The sequence below is a fragment of the Petromyzon marinus genome, chromosome 68 (genome assembly GCF_048934315.1).
Source record: "Petromyzon marinus isolate PM22_M1 ecotype Great Lakes invasive population chromosome 68, UKy_Petmar_22M1.pri1.0, whole genome shotgun sequence".
Classification (NCBI taxonomy): Eukaryota; Metazoa; Chordata; class Hyperoartia; order Petromyzontiformes; family Petromyzontidae; genus Petromyzon; species Petromyzon marinus.
This window is the reverse complement of record NC_133734.1, coordinates 1,811,349-1,834,056: the sequence shown is the minus strand read 5'-3', so window position 1 is coordinate 1,834,056 and position 22,708 is coordinate 1,811,349. Positions and strand designations below refer to the sequence as shown.

Sequence of the window (22,708 nt, the reverse complement as noted above, 5' to 3'; positions counted from 1 at the left end):
CGTGTAACCGACGCAGGCCGCTGGGGCAATTGTTGTTAGCCCCTCTGAAAGGGGGTGGCGTGACCAGCACCAACGTCCGGCCATTTGTCTCCTCAACGTTAATGTTTATGACTCACCTTGGAGCTGTGGGGCGGTGACAAGTGGGGGTGTGGGCGGAGCCCGTGGTGGTGTAGGCGGAGCCAGTAGGGATGTGGGCGGAGCCGGTGGTGGTGTGGGCGGTGCCAGTGGGGTGTGGGCGGAGCAAGTGGGGAGTGTGGGTGGAGCCAATGGGGGTGTGGGTGGAGCCAGTGGGGGTGTGGGTGGGGCCAGTTTGGGTGTAGGAGCCAGTGGGGTGGTGTGGGCGGAGCTAATATGTTGCGGTTCTGCGTGCGATGTCCCTTACCCATCTTCTTATGCCGCATGTATAAGAACGCCCCTCCTCCAGCCAGCAAAACCACCCCGACTAGAACTCCAACAATGATGCCTTTGGAGGAGACAGAGGTAGAGTTTGGAAGGGTTAGGTTGTTTGCATACACGCACTCAAACTCACTCTCACTCACTCTCACTCAACAACAACAGCCATTCTAAGTGGCGGTGATGTCACCACGGCGCTTGTGCCAGGCTAGGTGCACTTAAAGGCCACGTGAAGTGTCGAACGCCCGTTGGCAAGAGGTCACGGGACAGACCAAGGTGCCATGGGTTGACTGACCATCTGTGCCCCCTACTGTGTTTTAGCCCCCAGGCACTCCGCTCATTGTGTAATGGGTTCAACTGAGTCACAGACGTAGACTTGGAGGCAACACATTTATGCAGTTCCAACACACGGGGTAATTTGCCCTTAACAGAATAACAACCTATGGTGGTGACCACCAGGCTAACTGCACTAGTTACTACACTAGTTACTACACTAGTTACTACACTAGTTACTACGTAGCTAGTGTAGTTAGCCTGGTGGTGACCACCAGGCTAATTGCAGTAGTTACTACACTAGTTACTACACTAGTTACTACGTAGCTAGTGTAGTTAACCTGGTGGTGACCACCAGGCTAACTGCACTAGTTACTACACTAGTTACTACACTAGTTACTGCACTAGTTACTACGTAGCTAGTGTAGTTAACCTGGTGGTGACCACCAGGCTAACTGCACTAGTTACAACGGAACTGCTACTACGAACCGGGTCCAACAGCTTCGGCCCGGTTCCACGTGATGGAGACACGTTGAACGGAGAAAGCAGACGAAGGGTTTCTTCCAGGATGAACAATAACGACCCCGGTCCCTCTTGGGACCCGGCTTATATTCATCTCTGCGGAGTGGCTGGCTCCACCCTTGGCCACGTCCACCTTCTAGAATCCTCGGGAAGGATCTGGGTCCCAATCACGTGACCACCCCTAGCCCCCTCTGGGGGCCCCTTTGTAGACTTAACTGGTCACGTGTCTTCCCGGGTCAACCAGAGTGCCATGGCCTCACACAACCCCATCCCTCGGCTGGCACCCACACACCCTGTCCTGTAGGGTCGGCACTGCACGCCAAGGGTGGTGCCATCCAGCGCTATCATTTAGCGCTCACCGGGCCCCTCTAGGGCCGGTACTACACCCACACCATTGTGGTATCCGCGATGTCGCTACACCGCACGCCGTGCCCCTCTAGGGCCGGCACTGCACCCAGCATGTTAACATCTAGCGATGTCACTACAATTGTGAGCATTGCTCCTCTGCCCTCCGTTGTTGCTGCAAGGCGACTGCCTCCAATTGCCGAGAAGCGTTCTTCACGATTCTCCTCCACAGAGACCGATAATGACACCACTGGTGGCAGTCATTGGCAAGTCCACTCAGCTCCACATTCTCTTGTACCACATCGCTCCGTCTCTTCTCTAGCCCATGCCGAAGATGTTCAATTATGGTGGGTCCATGTTTGCAAACATAGAGAAGGTAGGGCAAGTCCGTGGCCGAGAAGACTCGAAGCTTCGTGTGGAGCGACAGACCAGGTAGCTTCCACACAGCGTAACGCAGCCGATGAAAAGATAATACCACTCGAGTGATTCGGAGTGAGACCTCTGCTGTAAAACCGGAGCTGGTCATAAGCACACTAATTGGGTATGGAAAACTCTCCACTCTCTCCACAACTGCCCCATCACCAATGGGGATTTGAGGGGGTGGAGTTTCTGATGGTACAAAATACCCAGACACGTGCTTATTTTTAGTGGAGCTAAGAGTAAGGCCCCACCTCTTAGTGGCACGCTCCAGGCTCAGAAGCAGCGCCTCCAACTCTTCCTCTGAGTGAGCAGCAATCACCAGATCATGGTTGACCAAAAGAGAGCCATCCCTTGACCACATCCGGGCATCGACCAGCCTCCCATTGCATCTGTACCAGATGGAAATTCCTCCGGTACAGGCATAGAAGGCTTCATGAACTACGTGGATTGTTTTTATAATGTGGGACCCAGAGGACATCCCTGTCGCACCCGAAGGTGAAGAGGGAATGGCTCCGCCTCCTGGCCATGTCGTTTTACCTGGGCCTACCCACCATTGTGAAGGTCTTTAATGATTGTGAGCAGAGAGTCAGGGACTCTGAAAGCACAAAGAACAACCCAGAACCCAAGCCTATTCATGGTATCATAGGCCTTGACCAGGTCAATAAAACAGAAATGTAGGTCCTGTTGGAATTCCCAACACCTTTGCTGTAATATACGGACACATACATGGCTTCTGTGTAAAACTGCCCTGGCCTGAAACCACAATGGGGCTCTGCAAGCCTCTCCTCAGCGTGCCTGGCAAGGTGATGTTGAATAATCCTTGCCAGGACCTTTCCCAGAACACTGAGGAGGGAGATGCCCCTGTAGTTGTTACAGTCTGTGCTATCCTCTTCTTCGATGGCAAGATGGCGCCGATGATGGCAGCCTCGGCCGGTTGGTGCGCCCTGTTTTGTCCAGTTTTGTCTTGTTTTGTCTTGAGAGGGGCTTGCTGTTCAACACACTCGTGCTGGTGAGAGAGGCCTGCTTTTCATCACACCCGTGCTGGTGAGAGAGGCCTGCTGTTTTGGGGCCTGCTGTTCATCACACCCGTGCTGGTGAGAGAGGCCTGCTGTTCAGTACACCCGTGTTGAGGGGCCTGCTGTTCAGCACACCCTTGCTGGTGAGAGAGGCCTGCTGTTCAACACACCCGTGCTGGTGAGAGGGGCCTGCTTTTCAGCACACCCTTGCTGGTGAGAGAGGCCTGCTGTTCAACACACCCGTGCTGGTGAGAGGGGCCTGCTTTTCAGCACACCCGTGCTGGTGAGAGAGGCCTGCTGTTCAACACACCCGTGCTGGTGAGAGGGGCCTGCTTTTCAGCACACCCGTGCTGGTGAGAGGGGCCTGCTGTTCAGCACACCCGTGCTGGTGAGTGAGGCCTGCTGTTCAGCTCACACGTGTTGAGGGGCCTGCTGTTCAGCACACCCGTGCTGGTGAGAGGGGCCTGCTGTTCATCACATCCGTGTTGGTGAGAGGGGCCTGCTGTTCAGCACACCGGTGCTGGTGAGAGAGGCCTGCTGTTCAGCACACCCGTGTTGAGGGGCCTGCTGTTCAGCACACCCGTGCTGGTGAGAGGGGCCTGCTGTTGAGGGGCCTACTGTTCAGCACACCCGTGTTGGTGAGAGAGGCCTGCTGTTCAGCACACCCGTGTTGAGGGGCCTACTGTTCAGCACACCCGTGCTGGTGAGAGGGGCCTGCTGTTCAACAGACCCGTGCTGGTGAGAGGGGCCTACTGTTCAGCACACCCGTGCTGGTGAGAGGGGCCTGCTGTTCAACACACCCGTGCTGGTGAGAGGGGCCCGCTGTTCAACACACCCGTGCTGGTGAGAGGGGCCTGCTGTTCAACACACCCGTGCTGGTGAGAGGGGCCTGCTGTTCATCACACCCGTGCTGGTGAGAGAGGCCTACTATTCATCACACCCGTGCTGGTGTGAGGGGCGTGCTGTTCATCACCCCCGTGTTGGTGAGAGGGGCCTGCTGTTCACTCCCATGCTGGTGAGAGAGGCCTACTGTTCATCACACCTGTGTTGGTGAGAGGGGCCTGCTGTTCACCACTCCCATGCTGGTGAGAGGGGCCTACTGTTCAACACACCAGTGCTGGTGAGAGAGTCCTGCTGTTCATCACACCAGTGCTGGTGAGAGAGGCCTGCTGTTCAGCACACCCGTGCTGGTGCGAAGATGGCGCTGATGATGGTAGCCTCAGCCGGTCGGTGCGCCCTGTTTTGTCTTGTTTTGTCTGTCAATTCAGTGTTTTGCCAAGATTTTCGGAGTTCTCTAACAAGAGACGAACTTTTAAATATCAGGGAAACAACTCCTGTGGATTTAATTCCTACTTTTCTGCTTCCAGCGGCAGAATTAGTAGGCATTCTAGTCAATGCCGCGCTAGGCTTTGCTCAAGCGACGAAACGCCGCCCAAGGGGTAAACGGTCGGGGGCTCTAGTACGGCTACGCAGACGCGGGATCCGAACAGTGCTTCCGAGCTTTTTCCTCTCCAACGTACGTTCACTGTGCAACAAAATGGATGAACTTCAGCTACTGATGGTAAAAAACAAAGACTTTCTTTCAGCTTCTGCATTGTGCTTCACGGAAACATGGCTGTGTGATTTGATTCCGGACACTTCGCTACAACTAGCAGGATTCCATCTTGTAAGATCGGATCGTGACATAGCACTCTCCGGCAAGACGAAAGGCGGTGGTATTTGTTTTTACATTAACAGTGGCTGGTGTGTAGATGTCACAGTGATTCTGCAACATTGTTCTCCACTCCTTGAATCAATTTTTATAACCTGTAAACCGTTTTACTCGCCTCGCGAGTTCGCGTCGCTCATTTTGGTCGGAGTTTATTTGCCGCCTTGTCCTCAGGTTAAAGAGGCCCAACGCATGCTCGCCGATCAGATTCTGAGTGTGGAGCGAGCAAATCCAGATTCGTTGGTTATCGTACTTGGCGACTTTAACAAAGGTAATCTCAGCCACGATCTCCCCAAATACATACAATTCATTAAATGCCCAACCAGAGAAGGGAACACTCTGGATCACTGTTACACTACAGTCAGTAGAGCCTACCACGCCGTCCCCCGAGCAGCACTAGGACACTCTGACCATGCCATGGTCCACCTGATTCCTGCATACAGGCAGAAACTAAAACTCTGTAAACCTGCTGTGAGGACATCTAAACAGTGGACCAGTGAGGCTGTGGAAGATTTGCGGGCGTGCTTAGACTGTACTGACTGGGATATGTTCACGACTGCTACCAATAGTCTGGATGAACTCACAGAGGCTGTGACGTCCTACATCAGCTTCTGTGAGGACTGCTGTATCCCAACACGTACCAGGGTGAACTTTAACAACAATAAGCCCTGGTTCTCAGCAAAGCTCAGAAGGTTGAGGTTGGAGAAGGAGGAAGCGTTTAGGAGTGGAGATAGAGACAGATTCAAGGAGTCGAAGAACAGGTTTAGCAAAGCGGTGAGAGAGGCTAAACGACTGTACTCAGAGAGACTAAAACACCAGTTCTCTACAAACGACGCTGCTTCTGTCTGGAGAGGGCTCAGGCAGATCACCAACTACAAACCCAGAGCCCACCACACCACTAACGACTCCCGCCTAGCCAATGACCTGAACGAGTTCTACTGTAGATTTGAAAGACAATTGGACTGTCCTGAACCACCCCTTCCAACCCAAGAGGCCCCATCCCCCACCAATACTACAGAGACGACTATCTCCTTTCAGGAGGGAGAAGTTAATAGACTTTTCAAGAGGCAGAATCCACGCAAAGCAGCCGGGCCGGACTCTGTCTCTCCAGCCACCCTCAGGCACTGTGCTGACCAGCTGTCTCCGGTGTTCACCAACATCTTTAACACCTCCCTGGAGACATGCCATGTACCAGCCTGTCTCAAGTCCTCCACCATCATCCCTGTGCCCAAAAAGCTAAGGCCAACAGGACTAAATGATTACAGACCGGTCGCCCTTACATCTGTGGTAATGAAGTCTTTTGAGCGCCTGGTCCTGGCACACCTCAAAGCCATCACAGACCCTCTCCTGGACCCCCTTCAGTTTGCCTACAGAGCCAACAGGTCTGTGGACGATGCAGTTAACATGGCCCTCCACTTCACCCTACAGCATCTGGACGCCCCAGCATCCTACGCCAGGATCCTGTTTGTGGACTTCAGCTCTGCCTTCAACACCATCATCCCTGCCCTGCTTCAGGACAAGCTCTTCCAGCTGAACGTGCCATACACCACCTGTAAATGGATCACAGACTTCCTGTCTGACAGGAAGCAGTGCGTTAAGCTGGGAACACAAGTCTCTGGCTCCAGGTCCATCAGCACCGGAACTCCTCAGGGCTGCGTCCTTTCCCCTCTGCTCTTCTCCCTGTATACCAACAGCTGCACCTCCAATCATCTGTCCGTCAAACTATTGAAGTTTGCGGATGACACCACCCTCATTGGGCTGATCTCTGGTGGGGATGAGTCTGACTATAGGTGGGAAGCTGACAATCTGGTGACCTGGTGTAGCCAGAACAACTTAGAGCTAAATGCTCTAAAGACAGTTGAGATGGTTGTGGACTTCAGGAAGAATACAGCACCACTCACCCCCATCACCCTGTTAGACTCCCCAGTAAAAATTGTAGAGTCCTTCCGCTTCCTGGGCACTATTCTCTCCCGGGACCTCAAGTGGGAATTGAACATCAGCTCCCTCACCAAGAAAGCTCAACAGAGGATGTACTTTCTACGGCAGCTGAAGAAATTCAACCTGCCAAAGACAATGATGGTGCAATTCTATACAGCGATCATTGAATCCATCCTCACCTCCTCCATAACCGTCTGGTACGCTGCTGCCACTGCCAAGGACAAGAGCAGACTGCAGCGTATCATCCACACTGCTGAGAAGGTGATTGCCTGCAATCTACCAACCCTCGAGGACCTGCACACGACAAGGTCCATGAGGCGAGTGAGGAAGATTATGGCCGATTTCTCCCACCCTGGACACTCTCTGTTTCAGCTACTCCCCTCCGGCAGAAGGCTTCGGTCCATCAGGACCAAAACCTCACGCCATAAAAACAGTTTCTTCCCATCTGCTGCTGGCCTGTTAAACAAGGCCAAGGGCTAACACTGTTTTTAACATTTGATCTACATAACGACACCTTGCCGATATTAACTATGTTACCCTATTTGTATTTTTTATTTTTAAATTATATCTTAAAGCTATTTTATATTCGATATGTATTTAATTTTATATACTTCAGCCCCTTGGTGTTAGACTTTTAACCCTTATTATAGTAAGACTTGTTTAAAACTTATTTAAGATTTTAGATTCCTATATGTTGAATGTATGCACCATCCTGCCAAAGTAAATTCCGTGTCGGTGTAAACTTACATGGCGAATAAAACCCTTTCTGATTCTGATTCTGATTCTGAAATAGGGGGACCACCAGGGCATCCTTCCAATCCTGCAGAACCCATCCAGTGATCCAGACTGTTATTATGATTTCATGTAGGGCAGTTTGCACACAAATGTAGGTTCGGAGATCATCTCTGCCCGCTGCTTTTCCTGGTCTTAGACTGGATCGCCTTCTGTACTTCCTCAACAGATGGCACTTCAGTGAGTCACTCACAGGGGGTGACTAATTCTTCCAATATTTGAGGCACTGCAGCCTCAGCAGGGTCATCCCCACTTTTCCCCACGATGTTTTCCAGGCTGAGGGATTTCCCCTCTCCTAAGACCTCACAGAAATACTTGGCAAATCTGCAAACCTGTTACTGGTTGTCGGAGATTGGATCACCTCTCTTTCTCTTTATGATGGTGATAGGTGTAGCGCTGCAAGTTACTTTTTTGATGAAATTAAAGAGTGGTTTGTTAGCGCAGGCTACTGAAACAGACTTCATCTCCTTAGCAACCCATGACCACCACGCATCCTTGCAGCGCCACACGGCTCTCAAAACCTCCGAGCGAAGGCTGCGGTAAGCCTCCTCATTCTCTGATGTGGGATGCTGTAGCCGCTGGGAGTGGGTCTGTTGCTTTTTCTCAGCTAGCTTGAACACCTCCTCTGTCAGCCATGGTCTCTGGGGAGGTCTGTGCCATGTACCTAAGGCAGCCATTGCAGCTGCATGAGCCACAATCCTAAACCTCGCCCATTTTCCCTCGACATCTGGAGGAATGGGGGACGATGCCAACCCCAGCTGCTAGCGATGATGAATTCTCGCTTGCAACTTTCATCAGCTAGCTGAGACCAGGCCACCGTGGGTTTTAATGGGGTCCTGGATGTACACCCACCACCTGAGTGGAAGAATGGCAGATGGAGTCTCTCTCCCCTTGGTCGCATGGATTTTTCTCCAAGTCCTCCGGTTTTCCCCTCCACATTTAAAATGATCATGCGTTCAGAGTAATTTGGCTGCTAAAAAAGTCCACTTGATGATGATGATGAGTCACTTCACTGGGCTATCATTTGTGATAGCCAGTTCGCTTCTGAAAAATAGCTACAGTGAGGGAAAAAAAGTATTTGATCCCTTGCTGATTTTGTACTTTTGCCCACTGGCAAAGAAATGATCAGTCTATAATTTTAATGGTAGGTTTATTTGAACAGTGAGAGACAGAATAACAAAAAAATAAAGAAAAACGCATGTCAAAAATGTTATAAAATGATTTGCATTTTAATGAGGGAAATAAGTATTTGACCCCTCTGCAAAACATGACTTAGTACTTGGTGGTAAAACCCTTGTTGTCAATCACAGAGGTCAGACGTTTCTTGTAGTTGGCCACCAGGTTTGCACACATCTCAGGAGGGATTTTGTCCCATTCCTCTTTGAAGATCTTCTCCAAGTCATTAAGGTTTCAAGGCTGACGTTTGGCAACTCGAACCTTCAGCTCCCTCCACAGATTTTCTATGGGATTAAGGTCTGGAGACTGGCTAGGCAACTCCAGGACCTTAATGTGCTTCTTCTTGAGCCACTCCTTTGTTGCCTTGGCCGTGTGTTTTGGGTCATTGTCATGCTGGAATACCCATCCACGACCCATTTTCAATGCCCTGGCTGAGGGAAGGAGGTTCTCACCCAAGATTTGACGGTACATGGCCCCGTCCATTGTCCCTTTGATGCGGTGACGTTGTCCTGTCCCCTTAGCAGAAAAACACCCCCAAGGCATGTTTCCACCTCCATGTTTGACGGTGGGGATGGTGTTCTTGGGGTCATAGGCAGCATTCCTCCTCCTCCAAACACGGCGAGTTGAGTTAATGCCAAAAAGCTCAATTTTGGTCTCATCTGACCACAACACTTTCACCCAGTTGTCCTCTGCATCATTCAGATGTTCATTGGCAAACTTCAGACGGGCATGTATATGTGCTTTCTTGAGCAGGGGGACCTTTCGGGCACTGCAGGATTTCAGTCCTTCACGGCATAGTGTGTTACCAATTGTTTTCTTGGTGACTATGGTCCCAGCTGCCTTGAGATCATTGACAAGATCCTCCCGTGTAGTTCTGGGCTGATTCCTCACCGTTATCATGATCATTGCAACTCCATGAGGTGAGATCTTGCATGGAGCCCCAGGCCGAGGGAGATTGACAGTTATTTTGTGTTTCTTCCATTTGCGAATAATCGCACCAACTGTTGTCACCTTCTCACCAAGCTGCTTGGCAATGGTTTTGTAGCCCATTCCAGCCCTGTGTAGGTCTACAATGTTGTCCCTAACATCCTTGGAGAACTCTTTGGTATGGCCATGGAGGAGAGTTTGGAATCTTATTGATTGCTCCTGTGGACAGGTGTCTTTTATACAGGTAACGAGCTGAGATTCGGAGCACTCCCTTTAAGAGTGTGCTCCTAATCTCAGCTCGTTACCTGTATAAAGACACCTGGGAGCCAGAAATCGTTCTGATTGAGAGGGGGTCAAATACTTATTTCCCTCATTAAAATGCAAATAAATTTATAAAATTTTTGACATGCGTTTTTCTGGATTTTGTTGTTGTTATTCTATCTCTCACTGTTCAAATAAACCTACCATTAAAATGATAGACTGATCATTTATTTTTCAGTGGGCAAACGTACAAAATCAGCTGGGGATCAAATACTTTTTTCCCTCACTGTACATAGCTGAAAGTTGGGCCTGGTAAAATATATATATATATTTTTTAAATCAGACTGTGCTGCTGCTGCTGTCGAGCTCACCAATGGGGAAAGGTGGTGGTGGTGGTGTTGGGTACTTTTTGATGCAATCCTTCAGCGAGTCCACACAGCCAGAGATGGATTTAATCTGCTCACACTCTGAGTGACGACACACACACATCAACGTCACCACCATCATCATAACCATCACCATCGTCAACACCATCATCACCACTGCAAAAAGAATGGGACCTTTTTGCCAGTATCAAAAAATTTGAATGGGTTTTAACCCTTTCTGGCAATGAAACAGATGTTCAGATGTTCAAACACCAAATAGAAACATTTTGCAAGGAATCAAGTTACTGCATTAACCACACACACAAGGTACTTGCAAGGATAACGACTGCTGTGTTTGTTTCACCTGATGACGGACGCTTATGTTGCGATCGAAACGTCGTGATCTATTAATTTTCTACCTACGTGACTTCACCGAAAGAACCAAAGAGAATGGATTCCTGCAGTCACGAAAGCTTCAAATCAAGACTTACTGTTTTATTAGCAGAAATGGTAAAACCTGTTCTTATCACCACCGTCATCAACATCATCATCACCACCATCATCACCAGCATCATCAACATCGCCATCATTCCCACCATCATGAGCACCATCTTCATCATAACCATCATCAACATCATCAACAACATGATCATCACCATCAGCAACATCATCATCACCACCACCATAACCAGCATGATCAACATCACCATCATTCCCACCATCATGAGCACCATCTTCACCATAACCATCATCAACATCATCATCAGAAACATTATCATTACCATCAGCAACATCTTATTCTTAGTTTTTTCGGTAAAGTCACGTTGAAGAGAAACAACAAAATAACAAACCAACAAAATAATTTCTGATTCAACCGCATTAATTGATCAATCTAAACAGTTTTCGTTGAAACCTTCTGCTGCCAGGCCACCAAGATTATACGGCTTACCAAAAATACATAAAGTAGATACACCCCTTCGTCCCATAGTCTCTACTATCAGCTCCCCCACCTACAAACTAGCTCGTTTTTTGTCTGAAATCCTGCGTCCTTTCACTGGAAAGACCACCTCTGCGGTACAAAATTCTACTCACCTGGTATCAACAATCAAGGGTATTTCCCTGTCCCCAGACGACCTGCTTGTCAGTTTTGATGTAGTTTCCTTATTCACCAAGGTTCCTGTACCTGACACCATTGCAATCATTGAAGACTTGGTTCATCAAGGACTAAACACTGAGGTACCCCCCCTGGTGAGACACTGTTTAACCAATACATACTTCACTTGGAATGGAACTTTCTACAAACAAACTGAGGGCACCCCAATGGGCTCCCCCCTTTCTCCAGTTATAGCTAACATTTTCATGGAGAAATTTGAGACTGACGCCATCCAGACTGCCACTCTGCGCCCAACCTTATGGAAGAGGTACGTGGATGACACTTTTGTCATCTGGCCACATGGCCGGCCTGCTCTAGACCAATTCTTCGACCACATCAATTCCATACACCCAGCCATCAGATTTACCATGGAAGTCGAAATAGATGGCAAGATACCTTTTTTGGATGTCCTAATTAAAAAGAGACCTGATGGTTCATTGAGCCACTCTGTCTACAGGAAAGCTACCCATACGGATGCTTATCTGAAACCGGATTCCCACCACCATCCATCACAGAAGAATTCTCTCATCAAGACTCTGTATCATAGAGCCCAATGCATATCCGACCAGGAACACATAAGCAGTGAACTCAAGCACGTACACCAAGCTCTTAGGGCTAATGGTTACTCCGACTATACAATCCGCAAAGCTATCACTCAAACCATGAAGAAGAACCCTCTTGAGGAGCCTTTCAAAACCATCACTTTACCCTACATTGCTGGGATCACAAAAAAGATCTCCAAAATCTTGAATAAACACAAGATCCAGGTCCGTTTCAACACATTACATAAAATCCGTGATCTGGTTCCGTCTGTAAAAGATGTGATTCCGGACATACAATACCCTGGTGTCTACAAACTAAGTTGCCTCTGTGGTAGTAGTTACATTGGAGAAACCAAACGCCATGTCTCGGACCGCATTCGTGAACATAAAGCAGACCTTAAACACGGTAGGACCAACACCTCGGCCGTAGCAGATCATTGTTCTAATTCAGTAGGCTCACATGCCATTGACTTTTCCAAGACGGAGGTTCTTTGTAAGCCATCTGGCTTCCATGAGAGATTCGTTCATGAGGCTATCCACATATACAAGCACAGAGACAATTTCAACCGAGAAGATGGATTCTATCTTAGCAATCATTGGAAAGATTTGATAAATCATTTCAGTTCTTGATTGATTGTTCACGCTTACAGTGGCTTTCAGACAGCATACATTATAAAAAAATTCGTCTCCCCCCTCCTCTTTTCAAAAAAAATAGATGGACTAGTCCTGGGCAAACTGCCAATCGCTGCGCGTGACGCCAACGTTTTTTTTTATAAATAAATAAATATGCCGTTTTTTAAAATAAATGTATGCAAACCGACACACCTGATGATGACCGTTTGAGTTATGGTCGAAACGTCGTGAGAATTTTTTATTGTTTTATATATATTTTGTTATTTTGTTGTTTCTCTTCAACGTGACTTTACCGAAAAAACTAAGAATATGAATTACTGCAGTCACGAAAGCTTTAAATCAAAATTTAATCAGCAACATCATCATCTCCACCATCATCACCAGCATCATCAACATCACCATCATTCCCACCATCATGAGCACCATCTTCATCATAACCATCATCAACATCATCAACAACATTATCATCACCATCAGCAACATCATCATCACCATCATCACCAGCATCATAAACATCACTCCCACCATCATGAGCACCACCTTCATCATAACCATCATCAACATCATCAGCAACATTATCATCACCATCATCACCAGCATCATCAACATCACCGTCAAAACAAAATGACTATGGTCCTCGCCTTTGGAACAGCTGGCCTGAGGATCTGAGGGAATGCAATCTGAAAACATACCTTTTTAGATTGGCTTTTAATTAGGATGCCTTTATTATGCAATGATTGTGTATTTTATTATACTTTATTACGTTCATTATAATGTTATGTATTTTTTGTTAATGTATCATTCTTATAAAACAGTCTGCATCAGCAGCAGGCCATGCTTTCCCACCTGAGGACGGACGCTTGTGTTGCGCCAGAAACGTCGTGATTTATTTTATTTTATACCTACAACGTGACTTTACCGAAAGAACCAAAGAGTATTCTTATTATATTCTTGGTTCTCTCGGTAAAGTCACCACGTTTAAGGGAAACAATAAAATAATAAAAATATAAAACAATAAAATTATCACGACGTTTCGACTGCAACACAAGCAATCATCATCAGGTGCTGTGGTTTTCACACCTGACGATGATTGCTTGTGTTGCAGCCGAAACGTCGTGAGAATTGTATTGTTTTATATTTTCAATATTTTATTGTTTCCCTTCTACGTGGTGACTTTACCGAAAGAACCAAGAATATGAATCCCTGCAGTCACGAAAGCTTTAAATCAAAATTTAGTATTCTTGTTGCTTACATTGCATCAGTCACTTTTAGTCCTGTAAAGCACTTTGTATTTCTTTGCTGCATTCATTGTGTGATATAAATAAAGCTTGATTTGATTTGATAGTCTGAACAAACTAACACGTAGGCGACTAATATCATCCATAATGCAGGATTTTTGGGTTAGATCGCATAAATATATAAATATACGGCTATTTTACACGCTTTTATTTAACTCACTCTGTTGTTGTCGTATCCTCAAATCTTGTAACTCAATTTTAACCCACTTCCCAATGTGGTATCGACTGCAAAATTGGTATACTTATGTCTTACTGATGACAATACTGTATTCTATCATTACAAATTAAAAAAAATATTTTTAAAACGTAAAAATGTTATGTTATGTTTCGGCTTGGGTCTAATTGTCCACGCTCAACTAACGTTGGCTGTAAATCACCACAGTCCCTTACGTTGTGGCCAAGCCTCGGGGCCACTTCCGGGAGTCGTGAAGTTCTGCCATTACAAGTAGAGTACATTTAATTAAAGCGTGTTTTTGAAAAAAGTTTTTTTTTTATATTACTTATTAGTACACACAATGGGCAAAAAGTACGAGATCAAATTACTTGTATAATGCGCATGCAGAATGAACATTGATTCATTAATCCCCCCCGCCCCCCACTTTGCGACAGAAGAACAAACAAGTGACGTCATCACATCTACGCCTCTATTTAAGGAACAAAACAGGTGGACTTCTCCACAAATCTGGCTATCGCCTGATGAAGCTAGTTGTAATTACTGGAGAAACGTCGTACTGTTGTGGCTCCGCTCTCCAACACACCGGTGTGCTGTACTAGTAACGAATTGGCCACGTTCTGTTTACGTGACAAACCTTACTACTTGGCTGTGTCGGGTGGTGGCGGGTTTAACGACACATTTATATGTTTGTGTGATCTAACCCAAAAAAACCTGTATTATGTCTGAACAGACTGTTCGGGCAAGTGCTGTTCGTGAGCACCTATGAAGGCAGGCACGGCACTCAACGAGGAGGTGGGTGCCTAGCACCATGCCCCGCATGCCTTGGTCTCCTCAGTGGTGATGTTTACACAACACACCAGGTACCCATTTGAGGCTGAGTCGACCTAGAGGAGGCCCATGATCAATTCACTGATGTTGACCGTGAACGGGAATCTAACTCGGGTTGCGGGGTTCATAGCGCAGTGTGCTAACAGCTACACTACCGCTCCCCATGATATCATCATCACCACCACCACCACCATCATTATTAAACTACATGCCCACGCCTCAACGCAACATGTCCCCATGTGTGGCTCACCGTGCGGGTAGTCGACCGCTAGGTAGGCGCATTCCTTGAGACTGAACTTCCTCTTGGAACCTAAGAGAGGACAATGGGGAGACAGAGATGGGGGGATCAGATGTTAACTACCTCGCCTGGTATATTTGAAGTCTGTGCGTCTCTCTCTCTCTCCCCATGGTGGTCACTGCATGGATTTTTGTCTGCGGGGCTTCCGGTTTTTCCCCTCCACATATAGAATCGACATCAAACGTTTTGAGTATTTGGTTTCGTATTGATAGCCAGGTCGTTTCTGAAAAAGAGCTATATAAGTCAGTGGGCCTCACCTGGTAAAATAAAAATAGTTAATAGAATTTGTTTTTTTTTTATTGATAGAGGATGAGAGAGGGAGAGAGAAGAGGATAGAGGGGTGAGAGGGAGATAATCAAACTCCGAGTCGAAGTGATTGATCTTGTCAATCTCTTATCACATGGGTTTCTGGTGGCCATCACTGTGACTCCGCCCACCCCTACCCCTACAGTGGGGGGGAGGGCAGGGACCCACCCTGGAAGGAGTGAGGCCTATACAGGAATGGGTGGGGCCTATACAGGAAAGGGTGGGGCCTATACAGGAAGGGGTGGAGCCTATACAGGAAGGGGTGGGGCCTATACAGGAAAGGGTGGGGTCCAAACAGGAAGGAGTGGGGCCTAAATTGGAAGGAGTGGGGTTTAAACAGGAAAGGCTGTAAATGTTCTTAGTTTGATGTGATGGCAGAATTAAGGAGTGATTTGCGCTCCGCTTATTGTAGTGAGTGTCGCTCCTCTGCCATCCACGGTAGCAGGAGGGCGACTGCCTCGAACTGCCCAGTAGCAGTGTCCTTCACGAGCCTCCTCCACAGAGTTTCCGTGTATGAAGAGACTATGTATGTAGATACTCTGTGCATGTAGAGTCTCTGTATGGAGGAGTATTGTAATGTAGAGTCTCTCTATGAAGAGACTCTATGTATGTAGATACTCTGTATGTGTAGATTCTCTGTATGGAGGAGTATTGTAATGTAGAGTCTCTCTATGAAGAGACTGTATGTATGTAGATACTCTGTGTGTGTAGATTCTCTGTATGGAGGAGTATTGTAATGTAGAGTTTCTCTATGAAGAGACTCTATGTATGTAGATACTCTGTGTGTGTAGAGTCTCTGTATGGAGGAGTATTGTAATGTAGAGTCTCTCTATGAAGAGACTTTATGTATGTAGATACTCTGTGTATGTAGAGTCTATGTATGGAGAAGTATTGTAATGTAGAGTCTCTCTATGAAGAGACACTATGTATGTAGATACTCTGTGCGTGTAGAGTCTCTGTATGGAGGAGTATTGGAATGAAGAGACTCTATGTATGTAGATACTCTGTGTGTGTAGAGTCTCTGTGTATGTAGAGTCTCTGTGTATGTAGAGCCTCTGTGTATGTAGAATATCTGTGTATGTAGATACTCTGTGTATGTAGATACTCTGTGTATGTAGAGTATCTGTGTGTGTAGAGTCTCTGTGTGTGTAGATACTCTGTGTATGTAGAGTCTCTGTGTATGTAGAGTCTCTATGTATGTAGATACTCTGTGTGTGTAGAGTCTCTGTGTATGTAGATGCTCTGTGTATGTAGATACTCTGTGTATGTAGAGTCTCTGTGTGTGTAGAGTCTCTGTGTGTGTAGATACTCTGTGTATGTAGAGTCTCTGTGTATGTAGAGTCTCTATGTATGTAGATACTCTGTGTGTGTAGAGTCTCTGTGTATGTAGATACTCTGTGTGTGTAGATACTCTGTGTGTGTAGAGTCTCTGTGTATGTAGATACTCTGTGTGTGTAGATACTCTGTGTATGTAGAGTCTCTGTGTATGTAGAGTCTCTGTGTGTGTAGAGTCTCTGTGTGTGTAGAGTCTCTGTTTGTGTAGAGTCTCTGTGTGTGTAGAGTCTCTGTGTATGTAGATACTCTGTGTATGTATATACTCTGTGTATGCAGATACTCTGTATGTGTAGAGTCTCTATGTATGTAGATACTCTGTGTATGTAGAGTCTCTGTGTATGTAGATACTCTGTATGTGTAGAGTATCTATGTATGTAGATACTCTGTGTGTGTAGAGTCTCTGTGTGTGTAGAGTCTCTGTGTATGTAGATACTCTGTATGTGTAGAGTCTCTATGTATGTAGATACTCTGTGTGTGTAGAGTCTCTGTGTGTGTAGAGTCTCTGTGTATGTAGATACTCTGTGTATGTAGATACTCTGTGTATGTAGATACTCTGTATGTGTAGAGTCTCTATGTATGTAGATACGCTGTGTATGTAGAGTCTCTGTGTATGTAGATACTCTGTATGTGTAGAGTCTCTATGTATGTAGATACTCTGTGTGTGTAGAGTCTCTGTGTGTGTAGATACTCTGTATGTGTAGAGTCTCTATGTATGTAGATACTCTGTGTGTGTAGAGTCTCTGTGTGTGTAGAGTCTCTGTGTATGTAGCTACTCTGTATGTGTAGAATCTCTATGTATGTAGATACTCTGTGTATGTAGAGTCTCTATGTATGTAGATACTCTGTATGTGTAGAATCTCTATATATGTAGATACTCTGTGTATGTAGAGTCTCTATGTATGTAGATACTCTGTATGTGTAGAGTCTCTATGTATGTAGATACTCTGTGTGTGTAGAGTCTCTGTGTATGTAGATACTCTGTATGTGTAGAGTCTCTATGTATGTAGATACTCTGTGTATGTTGATACTCTGTGTATGTAGAGTCTCTGTGTGTGTAGAGTCTCTGTGTATGTAGATACTCTGTATGTGTAGAGTCTCTATGTATGTAGATACTCTGTGTATGTAGATACTCTGTGTATGTAGAGTCTCTGTGTGTGTGGAGTCTCTGTGTGTATGTAGAGTCTCTGTGTATGTAAATACTCTGTATGTGTAGACTCTCTATGTATGTAGATACTCTGTGTATGTACAGTCTCTGTGTATGTAGAGTCTCTGTGTGTGTGGAGTCTCTGTGTGTATGTAGAGTCTCTGTGTATGTAGATACTCTGTATGTGTAGACTCTCTATGTATGTAGATACTCTGTGTATGTACAGTCTCTGTGTATGTAGAGTCTCTGTGTGTGTGGAGTCTCTGTGTGTATGTAGAGTCTCTGTGTATGTAGATACTCTGTGTATGTATATACTCTGTGTATGTAGATACTCTGTATGTGTAGAGTCTCCATGTATGTAGATACTCTGTGTGTGTAGAGTCTCTGTGTATGTAGATACTCTGTGTATGTAGAGTCTCTGTGTATGTAGATACTCTGTATGTGTAGAGTCTCTATGTATGTAGATACTCTGTGTATGTAGAGTCTCTGTGTGTGTAGAGTCTCTGTGTGTGTAGAGTCTCTGTGTATGTAGATACTCTGTGTATGTAGAGTCTCTGTGTGTGTAGATACTCTGTGTATGTAGAGTCTCTGTGTGTGTAGAGTCTCTGTGTGTGTAGAGTCTCTCTGTGTGTAGAGTCTCTGTGTATGTAGAGTCTCTCTGTGTGTAGAGTCTCTATGTGTGTAGATACTCTGTGTGTGTAGAGTCTCTGTGTGTGTAGAGTCTCTGTGTATGTAGAGTCTCTATGTATGTAGATACTCTGTCTGTGTAGAGTCTCTGTGTATGTAGATACTCTGTGTATGTAGAGTCTCTGTGTGTGTAGAGTCTCTGTGTGTGTAGAGTCTCTGTGTGTGTAGAGTCTCTGTGTGTGTAGAGTCTCTGTGTAGTCTCCTCACCGGGGTTCTTTGCAATTTCCGAGTGGTGGGAGCTGAGGCAGTCCTCCACTCTCTGGAAGCACGTGTCGTAGGCACACTCTGCAGGAGGCGCCACATCACCCGCGGTCAGCGCCACAGCCTCCGTGAGTGTGTGGCGTGGGTGGGTGCGTGGGTGTGCAGTGTGGGTGTGTGGGTGGGTGTGTAGTGTGGGTGCGTGGGTGGGTAGTGTGGGTGGGTGTGTAGTGTGGGTTCGTGGGTAGGTGTGCACTGTGGGTGTGCAGTGTGGGTGCGTGGGTGGGTGTGCACTGTGGGTGTGCACTGTGGGTGCGTGGGTGGGTGCGTGGGTGGGTGTGCACTGTGGGTGTGCACTGTGGGTGCGTGGGTGTGCAGTGTGGGTGCGTGCGTGGGTGTGTGGGTGGGTGTGTAGTGTGGGGAGCGATAGTGTAGCGGTTAGCGCGCTGCGCTATGATCCTGGCGACCCGGGTTCGATTCCCGCTCACGGCCAACACCAGTGACGATTATCTGAACCGGTCCGGGGCCTCCCCTAGGTCGACTCAGCCTCAAATGAGTACCTGGTGCGGTGTGTAAACATTGCCACTAAGGAGACAAAGGCGGTCGGGCGTGGTGCTGGCCACCCACCCCCTCGTGTACCGTTCCGGCCTTCATAGGTGCTCGCTAACAGCACTTGCCCCTACAGTCTGTTAAGGCTATATGGGGGATCTTTGTCTTTGTAGTGTGGGTGCGTGGGTAGGTGTGCACTGTAGGTGTGCACTGTGGGTGTGCACTGTGGGTGTGCACTGTGGGTGTGCACTGTGGGTGTGCAGTGTGGGTGCGTGGGTGCGTGGGTGTGTAGTATGGGTGCGTGGGTAGGTGTGCACTGTGGATGTGAGTCTGCGTGTGAATCTGTGTATCTCTGTGTGAGTCTGTGTGTGTCTGTTTGAGTCTGTGTGTGTGTCTGTGTGTGTCTGTGTGTGAGTCTGCGTGTGTATGTGAGTCTCTGTGTGTCTGTGTGAGTTAGTGACTCACGCTCGGCCTCCTTGGTGATTGCGTGTTCGTTCAGCTCCTTTAAGGCTACAGATGCAGAAACCAGGGAGAAGAACCATGAGCACACATGGAGCCTGCAGCGACCATCGCCAAACACACCGTGACCCCTACTCACCCCTTTACTGTGACCTCTATACCCTACCCTTGTCTATTCCCCCTGCACCCCTCTGGCATGACCCCTATCCCCTATCCCCTAGGTACCCCTCTACCATGACCAACTCCTCTACCCCATACCCTTCACGTAAACAAAACGTGGTGCCAATTAGTGACTACTTCAGCACTAACCGGTTGTGTGCTGGAGAGTGAACCACCAACAATAATTACAATTCTAGTAACTATGACGTTTCAATTGGTGCGATTACAACAACAACAATCAGCGGGTTAATCAGAGCCAGAATTATTAAGAAGTCTTCCTGTTTCAGTCTTCAATTGAGTAAAAATGATGTAATCACTGTGAGCCTATCTGGTGTGAAGATTGGGGGGGGTTAAAGTGGTCACATAAGTTACAATAGATCATATGAATCTAACAATATACAGTACAGTAGTCCCTCGGTTAACAGTGACATCGGGTTAACAGTTTTTGGGTTAGCGTTTCGCCTCCCATATTAACCCCATGGTTTAGACTTAACGTTACAAATGTTGACTAACGGTAATAAGTTTACGCTACGCACAGGGGTGACAATTTCGGCCAATCCAAAAGCTTGTAAGTGGTTGGTGAGCCATGCCCTCGGCCAATCAGCGACGCCATGGTGGTGAGATGTTAACTACCTCACCTGGTACACAGGAGGCTGTGGGTTCGATCCTGACCTTCTGACGCCTGTATATTTGGAGTTTGCAGTGTCTCTCTTTCCATGTGGTCGTGTAGATTTTTCTCCGGGTCCTCCGGTTTTTCCATCCACATTTAGAAACATGCATTTAGAGTATAGGCTGCTCTAAATTTCTACGTAATAAGCCACTTCATTGAGCCATCAATTGTGATGGCCAGGTCGATTATTTAAAAGAGCTACATAGCTCAATATGCCTTACCTGGTAAAATACAAATAGTTTAATTATATTTATGAGCCGCTTATACCTCGACTGGCTTTCTTTAATGTTATACGTTGTATGTTTTGGCAGCGGAAACAGCTCTCTCTGGTGCAGACTCGGTGATTTTTTTAAACTTAATTTTCAACTTATAAGTGAATTCGATTTTAATAGGTATTTTAGGTTGACAGTAGTTTTCATGGAACGGATAGAAAATGTTACCAGAGGGACTCCTGTACCTATTTTCGGTTGGGTTACTCACAGTTAAACAACATGCGGTGGATGCGTTTTACATTTAGTTTGTTGTGCCTTCCCACACCTGTGGGTGTTCCCACAGTGCTAATTGGTATTCAATTGTAACTACCTCGCATGGTATGCAGGTGGTCACTGGTTCGATCCCGACCCCGACAATGCCTGCTGTACGGTTTGCATGTCTCTCTCTCTCTCTCCCCTGTGATCGTGTGGATTTTTCTATGGGTCTTCCAATTTTGCCCTCCCCATTTAGATTCGACATCACGCATTCAGATTATTAGGCTACTGCTATACATGTACATGCCATGAGCCACTTCGTTGAGCTATCATTCGTGATAGGCAGGTCGCTTGTCAGAATAAGAGCTACGTGGCTCAGTGAGGCCTTACACCTGGTAAAATAATATAAAAACCCGGTCATAGTTTATGCAAGACAAAGATCCCCCCGTATAGCCTTCACAGACTGTTGGGGTGCGTGCCATTAGCAGATCAGATGAACCCCACTTTGACACGAGGACCGACGGGCACCCACCGTGAGCTTCGATCCGACGCTTCCATTCGTCTGCAAAGCACACCCGCTTATCCACCAGGTAGCCATTGTGCTTGCAAGCTGTAGCAGAACCACCATTACCACCATCATCATCATCATCGGTAGCAGAACCACAATTACCACCATCATCCTCGTGACCAATATCATCCACATCAGTAGCAGAACCACCATCGACCATCATCGTCATCATCAGTAGTAGAACCACCACTGCCATCATCAACATCATCATCCATATCGGTAGCAGCACCATCACCACCATCATCGTCTACATCAGCAGAACCACCACCGCCATCACCACCATTGTCGTGATCAATATTAACATAATCTTCCACATCAGTGGTAAAACCATAAGACAAAGCTCCCCCGTATAGCCTAAACAGACTGTTGGGGCAAGTGCTGTTTGCAAGTTGCAGCACCTATGAAGGCCGGCATGGCACAAGCGGGGGTGGGTGGCCAACTGCGCGCCCGGCTGCCATTGTCTCCACACCAGGTACTCATTTGAGACTGAGTAGACCTAGGGGAGGCCCAGTGTTTGCACTGCAACGTATTTTTTGCAATAACGCGGTTCGTCCATCGAGGGAACACCTTTCGCGCAATGCGGAATGTGCGCGCCATTAAAACGCGGAACTCGCGCACAGTTATAATGCGTGCACCATTACAACGCGTTTTCTGAGCGGTCGACGCTGAGCCACTTGCCTGAGATGCGCGGCTGAGCGGTGTGGCGATAACAGTATGCGGGAACGATATCGTGACGTGAAAGACGGGGGCACACCCTCGGTTATTTGTCCTGCCATGTGACCGCGTGGAATGCGTGGCAGTACATCGTTGTCGCGCCAAAATTGCATCGTCACCACATTATTTTGGGGGGAATCGTTATCTGCTTGACTTCGGCTCTTTTGATAACGCATCCGCTGCGGCCGCGAGCACGCTAGAGAACAAGGACTGCGCTTGTAATGAGCTACACGGCCACTTCCCTGCTCACAATGGACACCGCTGCCGCCCTACGCAAGATGGCCACAGCCGCCACTGATCGACCACCACCGCCACTGGTGTAGGCCAATCAGTTTCAAAGACAATGCATATATTTTGATTTAAAGCTTTCGTGACTGCAGGGATTCATA

At 47.2% G+C, this 22,708-nt stretch overlaps 1 protein-coding gene across 1 annotated transcript in view; it reads right to left on the bottom strand.

Moving 5' to 3' along the window:
* Nucleotides 1-22,708, bottom strand: part of LOC116956956 (uncharacterized) — a 43,914-nt gene that overhangs the window by 5,495 nt on the left and 15,711 nt on the right. Inside the window, exons 7-12 of the mRNA XM_032978844.2 lie at nucleotides 21,570-21,647; nucleotides 19,748-19,792; nucleotides 18,743-18,820; nucleotides 15,016-15,075; nucleotides 10,143-10,238; nucleotides 383-463 (exon numbers count right to left, since the gene is read on the bottom strand). Coding sequence (XP_032834735.2) covers nucleotides 383-463; nucleotides 10,143-10,238; nucleotides 15,016-15,075; nucleotides 18,743-18,820; nucleotides 19,748-19,792; nucleotides 21,570-21,647 — 438 coding nt within the window. The remainder of the gene's footprint in view (nucleotides 1-382; nucleotides 464-10,142; nucleotides 10,239-15,015; nucleotides 15,076-18,742; nucleotides 18,821-19,747; nucleotides 19,793-21,569; nucleotides 21,648-22,708) is intronic.